At 20.0% G+C, this 7,124-nt stretch overlaps 2 protein-coding genes across 2 annotated transcripts in view; one reads left to right on the top strand and one right to left on the bottom strand.

The window, feature by feature from the left end:
• Positions 1-1,912, bottom strand: part of LOC102671865 (notchless protein homolog 1) — a 2,620-nt gene extending 708 nt beyond the window's left edge. Inside the window, exons 1-5 of the mRNA XM_006620327.2 lie at positions 1,378-1,912; positions 1,061-1,300; positions 702-955; positions 356-593; positions 49-270 (exon numbers count right to left, since the gene is read on the bottom strand). Of these exons, the coding sequence (XP_006620390.1) occupies positions 49-270; positions 356-593; positions 702-955; positions 1,061-1,300; positions 1,378-1,750 (1,327 nt within the window). The 5' untranslated portion in view covers positions 1,751-1,912. The remainder of the gene's footprint in view (positions 1-48; positions 271-355; positions 594-701; positions 956-1,060; positions 1,301-1,377) is intronic.
• A 583-nt stretch (positions 1,913-2,495) lies between these two features.
• LOC102671989 (uncharacterized protein PFB0765w-like) overlaps positions 2,496-7,124 on the top strand; it is a 14,265-nt gene continuing 9,636 nt past the window's right edge. The window contains exons 1-10 of the mRNA XM_031512706.1: positions 2,496-2,860; positions 3,355-3,537; positions 3,621-3,817; positions 3,984-3,999; positions 4,383-4,462; positions 4,550-4,733; positions 4,975-5,184; positions 5,269-5,448; positions 5,507-5,881; positions 6,369-6,404. Coding sequence (XP_031368566.1) covers positions 2,654-2,860; positions 3,355-3,537; positions 3,621-3,817; positions 3,984-3,999; positions 4,383-4,462; positions 4,550-4,733; positions 4,975-5,184; positions 5,269-5,448; positions 5,507-5,881; positions 6,369-6,404 — 1,668 coding nt within the window. The 5' untranslated portion in view covers positions 2,496-2,653. The remainder of the gene's footprint in view (positions 2,861-3,354; positions 3,538-3,620; positions 3,818-3,983; positions 4,000-4,382; positions 4,463-4,549; positions 4,734-4,974; positions 5,185-5,268; positions 5,449-5,506; positions 5,882-6,368; positions 6,405-7,124) is intronic.

Here is a 7,124-nt window from a genome sequence, read left to right as displayed (position 1 = left end):
ATTTATATATATTAAAATAATATAAAAATATTTGTTATTTTTATTTACCTTTTAAAGTAGAATCTGCACTGCCACTAACAAGTAAACGAGAATCTGCACTCCATGAAATTGAATATACAGCTTGTACATGACCTCTTAATGAAGTTATATATTTTCCTGTATTTGATTCCCATAATTTTATTGATTTATCAAATGAAGCAGATGCAATTATACGACCATTTGGCGAGAATTTTACATCATTAATCAATTGCTGATGTCCTGTCATTCTTGCTAAAAATTTAGAGAGAAAAATATTTATATTTTTATTTTATGAAAATCATCTATTTATATATATATATGTTATAAAGAATAATACCAATGAATTTTTTTTCTTTTTCTGGTTTCCATAGAAATAATGTAAAATCATCAGAACCAGAAACAAGTATTTCTTCACCCACAGATTCATAATATTTTTTTGCATATTCTACACGAGTTTCAGTTTCATTTTGCTCTGTTCCAAGATGAAAAGGACCAGTTCTGAGTACATAATCAACATTTAATGTTAAAGTATTCACCCAATGTGCATGACCTTCTAATGTTCTACATAGAATTCCCTATATGTATTCAATTTAATTTCATGTTAATTTAATTATATGAACACTTTATAAAATTTACTATATATTTGCTATTTTTTAGTATGTTTTTTTTATGTATTAACTTACATCTTTAGCTCTCCATACTTTTATAGTTCTATCTTGTGAAGCAGAATAAATAAGACCATTTCCACCCCATTTAACACATGTCACACTTTTTGTATGACCAGAGAGAATACGAACTGTTTGTGAACGTATTGTGTCCCATATTCTTAAATCACAATCTTTTGAAGCACTAACTAAATATTGGCATTCAGAATTTTTGTGATATGGTTCCCAACATAAAGAAGTAACCCACATTTTGTGACCTAACATAGCTTTTCCTAAAAATGTATAGGAATCAAATATAAATTATATCATTTATATTTTAAAAAATTAGTTTATTTTTCATTTTTTTATAAATAAAAGTAAATTTTTCTATTAGTTACCTATCTGTTTTCCTGTTTTTGGATTCCATAATAATATAGTACCATTTTTACATGCAGATGCTAGCTTAGTTCCACATGGAGACCATGATATACATAATACCCAATGTTTATGACCTTCACATGTATAATATGGAGTTTGTGTATATATATCCCAAAATCTAACTGTTGTATCTCCAGAACCACTAGCTAAACATGTTCCATTAGGTGAAAAAGCAACTGATATCACTGCCTCTTTATGTCCTATGTTTCATAAATGTTTGCTTTTATTTAATATAATATATATAAAATTTTATAATTCTATATAATAAAATATAAACCTTCTAAAGATCCAGTACATCGTGTAATTGCTTTCACTTTAAAAATTGCTTGTGGTTGATATATAACTTCAATTATATCCTCACTAACATTAAAATTTTCTTTAATGTTATTTTCCAAACTATCTGTGATCTCAATATTATTTACATAAAAAGCAAAAGGTATAGGTTCTTCATTTTGTAAAAGTGTATTACAAATTGTTTGTAATTTATCAACTGTAATATTTATAGGTAAATCTAATAAACCACCAGGTAATATTTCACCCTTATCTGATTTAAAACGTGATAAAATCCGTTTAACTTTTATTGTTTCTATTGAAGAATTTCCATTATTTTGTTTATTTTCATTTTCCTCTTCAAATTTTCTTTTATTCATTTTTTTAATTAAATAATTATTATTTAGATATTTCTTAAAACGATATAACGGTATAAAAATTTATATAAATTAAATTTGCATTAATAAAATCGTATTAATTTTAACATTATTTATATTAGAAAATAAAAAAATTTTTTTTAAATTCATATAAAAATAATTAATTATTTACATAAAGAAATGTTATGCACATGGTCAGAAAAAAATTCACAAACAAAACTTAAAAATTATGATTTTGATTATAACATGTGATTCTAACCTATTTATATTTATAAATGAAATAAAAATTGGTCAAATTTTCAATGAAAATTTAAATTTAATTCAATCGTTGAAAAACTTTTTAATGCATTTAAAATATTTACTTTAATTATCAATATTTTTTTTAATATATTTTATTAAATAATTATAATGTATTTATTTAATATTTATGTTATATCTAATATTTCTTAATAAATATTTATCAATAAGAATTTATTTTTGCATTTCTTTTGTTTTTATAAAAAAAATATAATTTATAATAAAAATATCAACAATCAAATCAAAAATAAGAATAATATAATAAATAAGAAATTATATAAAATTTATTTATAATTATCATTTTTTGATATTGATAATTTTAGAAATATACAATTTCAATTTAATTAAAAATTATTTTTTTAAAGCCGCTCTTTCATGTAAATATTTGTATATTTAATTTCTTTATAGGATTAAAAAAAAATAGAGTTATGCCTCTCACTTATCTACTATTCATAGATATAAAAATACGTTGACAACTATAATGATAAAATGGCGAGTTAGTATGTGTTGATTGTTATTTTAAGATTATTTATAATCTGAGTGTAGGAAGATTTTAATTTAACAAATTAATAATTCATACGTGTTATTTGGTTTTTACATTCATATGCCATGAATTCATTTGATTCGATTGAATTTACTCAATGTGTTTCTAAACTTTCCGATGAAGATCGCAATTGTACTGCTATTGATGAAACTACCGGGGAATTTTGCGGTGAAACTGAGACTTTAAAAATTATCGATGAATTTCAAAAATTGTATGAGACACGTATTGAAAATGTTGATCGCGAATTTGAAAATAAATTTGATCAAGTTTGTGTAAGTTCTTTCTAATATGAAGTTAATTTAATATATTTATTGCCATTCTATTTGTATAATTTAATTATTATTTATTTAAATTTAAAAAAATTACATATATATATTTTTAAAATAAATACAATTATATACTTTATATAACATTGACTAATTTAAATATAAATTTTTCAAAGTTTTTTTTTGTATATTTTTTTAACAATTTCAAATTCAACTTAATTAATTAATAAATAATAAGTTACATTATTTATTAATAAAACAATTAAAGTTATTTCAAACTATATACTATAATATAAAATCTTTAAAAGATTTTATTTTTTTTAATATACATTAAAAATATTAAGAATATTAAACAAATTTATAATTTTATAAAAAAATTTTAATTATAAAAAATATATTTTATATGTTATAATATTTAATGAAAAAAAACAGAAATAAATTAATTAATATGGAAAAATATGTTTATATTTTAATTTTTATTAATATTTAATAATTTATAGATGAAATTAGAAATTTCAAAGGAATGGATTAAAAATTTAAAAGAACAAAACATTATGCTAGTACAAGTAGTAGAGGATTTAGAACAAGCTGCTTGTAACAGAGTTAAATTATTAGAAGAAAAATTGAAACATTCATCAATGTTAGTTTCTGGAAATATGAAAAAGTCAACGAATACAGAAAAGGTATGATATTTAAAATCTTTTTTCTCAAATTATTAAAATAATATAATCTAAATTTATAATATAAGACATAATTGTTATTATAGACTATAAGTACACTTTTAAATCGTGTAAGTAATTTAGAAAAAGATGAAGAATGTATGCAACAAAAAATTGAATTTCTTCAAAGTGATATTAGAGGATTATTAGAATTAATACGGCGTGCTGCACAAGAAAATCATTGGACTTTGGATGATATAAAATTTTTTGAAATTCAACCTAGTGATATACCTGTTCCTACTAAGTAAGTTCTCTTAATCAAAGTTCTCTTAATCTTTGATATCTTTGGTTTATTTTTTATATTACTTATTATTAGTGATTATTTTTAATGTTTCTAAATTTGTATGAATTTGAAATATACAAATTTTCCTTATTAAAATTAAGTAACAGTTTCTTTTATACTTTTGCAGTTGTACCTGTGATCAGGTAAATATAAACATAGATGGTGATAAGAAATTCAAACTTAGAATACAAATTAGTCATGACTTCATGAATAAATCAAATTATCCATTAGACAGAAGTATTTGCATGATACATCCTTCCTATTCAACAACTCTTTAATTAAGCTTTTATTTTTTGCTATATATGTACATATATATTTTATATTTTTATTTTATATTTTAATTTCCTACACTCTTTTTATTAAATCCTTTGTTACATATACTATACAATTTTTATGCAAAATAAATGGTGGGTATGTAACATAATTATGTATAAATTGTCGTTTTTATTATATTTGAATTTTCTATAATATATATTAATAATAATATATTAATTTTTTGAAATTAATTTTCTGATTTTAAAATTAGGAAGATATAAATCACAAAAAAGTACAATCTTTAAAATTGCAAATAAAAAATTTTGAAGAAAATGAAAAAAAAATGATTGTGTAAGTAAAAATAAAAAAAAGAATTTAAATATTGAAAATTTGATATCATACATATAATTGTAAATAATAAATTTTTTATTTTTCTAGACACCAAAAAGAATTAGAGGATAAATTAATTGATCTTAATGCAAAATTACAAATAAAGGAAGATACCATTAAAACATATGCTTTTCAGTTTCAAAATCTTAGTGATAATCTTAGAAGACGTGTTAAATTTACAGATCAAATTGCATGCAGTACATTTATAGAAAATAATCAAGAAACTTTTGATGTAAGTTAACATCTTTTAAGTAAAATAATTAATATAGATTGAAATTTAGAATATTTATTCATATATGCATATGTACATAATATATGCATAATTCTAATAAAATAAAATAATTAAATATTAAATATATATTAAATAATAAATAATAAGGCAATCATGTTGAAATATTTTCAAATATATGAGATTAAGATAATTTCTAAATTGATAATGATAAATTATTTTTTAAATTTTTATTGCTATCCAGATTATGTTAATGGCTGATATTGTGGAAAATCTATTACTTGAAAAAGATGTAGAAATAAAAATTTTGCACGAACGTTTACGCGACGCGAAATCTAATTTGGCAATAACAATTCGCGATAGCGATATAAATTTGAATAATTTAAAGATTCAGTTGAATGAAAAGTACAAGACAGTTCAAGACATAGAGCAACAGATGGCTAATCTTCAAAAAGTTTGTGTTAAAACTTTTTGCTTGCATGTGTATTTTATTTCAAAATAACAATTTAGTTATAATTTTATTTGTATTAACTATCAGGAATCAGTAGAGAAGCAAAGTGTTTTAACAGCTGAAGTGATGGAAAAAAATGAAATAGTAACTTCTCTTCAAAAAGAAATGACTACATTGCAAGAGCAATGTCATTATGCAAATATGCAAATTCATTTTAAAGAGGGCATCATTAAAAAAATGCGAAAAGAACTAAGACGAATAGCTAAGGTATAAATTATAAATCGTGCATTTGTACATGAATAATAATGATATTTTTTATTTTCAGTGTCTATATTCTAGTTTCTTTTCTTCTACTCATAATTGTTATAACAAAATTACTATTGATAATCAAGAGATGGAATTTTTTTGTAAATTATGTGAAAAAATTATTGTATCAAAAATGATGCAAACATCTACAAAGCATAAAAATAATTCTATTTTACAAACTTATATTGAAAATATTTTGGATTGTAATAAATTAACAAAAAATATACCTACAATGAAAACAAAAGAAAATAAAACAATAGATTATTGTGCGAACACTGAGTTTAGTAAAATTAATATGTATACAAAATTTCACAATATTGATAAAAAAATTTTGAAATACAGCAAAAAATTGCCACCTTTTAATATATGTAAACAATCTTTGGACAACAAAAATGTTTTTATTTCTGAAAATTAAAATATATTGTATGTACATATATACTAATCAATTGATATAATAATTAATATATTGATATTAAATATATATATAATTTATAAATTTAAAATATTCAATATTATATTTCAATATGATTGCCATTTATATAAAAATATAATATATATATATTTCATTCATTTTTCTTTTACACATTGAAATCAATATTTCATTTATATATTTATTATTTAATATATTTTTTATTTATATTTCAAAATAAAATTTCAGGAAATTCATAATATATAGAATGATTATATTGATATAAAAAACTTTATATAAACTTTTCAAGAGGTTGGTAAAATTATATACATAATAATTTTGTTTTTTTTTCTTATATCTAAAAAAAAATATTTTAATAAAATAATAAAAATAATATTTCTAAATTTCAAATATAACTAATAATTTAAAAAATTTAAATTTAATTTAAATTTAAAATTTTATCTTTTCTTAGGATATTAAAAATCCAAGGAATTCTATAAGTCAACAGGTAATATAAATATAAATATTGTAAATTTCAATATTTAATAATTTATAATTGTTATTGTTACATATTGTTATTATACATATTGTTATTATATGGATTATAATTTTTAGAATCAAATTGTATCATATTTGAATAAAGTAAAATCATTGATGGAACAAGAAAAAGAAGATCTTTCTAAATTAAAAGTAGAACTGGAAAAAACTGTAGAAAAATTATGCTGTGAGAAAAATGAAGTTGGTAACTTTAAATATAATTAATATTTTAATTAAATTTCAAAATTATATATTTGTATAAATTTCTATGAAATATTCAGTTAAAAAATTTTGAATAAAATGGTGTATTATGTAATTTTTTAATTCAGCAATTAGAAAAACAGTTTGTTTAAATGCTTGATATACATTTATGTCATGTAATATATGCATAAATTAAACTGTTTTTAATTTGGAATCTTATTGATAAACATTTTTCAATTATCTGTACTATCGATATCGTAAAAAAATTGTAAAATATAATTAAATTTAACAGATATTTCAGAACTTATAGAAACAGAAACAATTCTTGTCAATTAATTCTAATGATAAATTTATTTCTCAATTGTAACAAAATATAAAATAAAAAATGGATATTATTAGTGAATTGTGTTGACAGTGATATTCTCTGAAAAATGTTTATTAATATTAATTTTAAAATAATTATTTTAATAAATAATATTTATAAATTTAT

Source organism: Apis dorsata, unplaced genomic scaffold, assembly GCF_000469605.1.
Source record: "Apis dorsata unplaced genomic scaffold, Apis dorsata 1.3 scaffold_502, whole genome shotgun sequence".
Taxonomy (NCBI): Eukaryota; Metazoa; Arthropoda; class Insecta; order Hymenoptera; family Apidae; genus Apis; species Apis dorsata.
The sequence above is the reverse complement of the archived record's forward strand: the minus strand, read 5'-3'. Positions and strand labels throughout refer to the sequence as shown.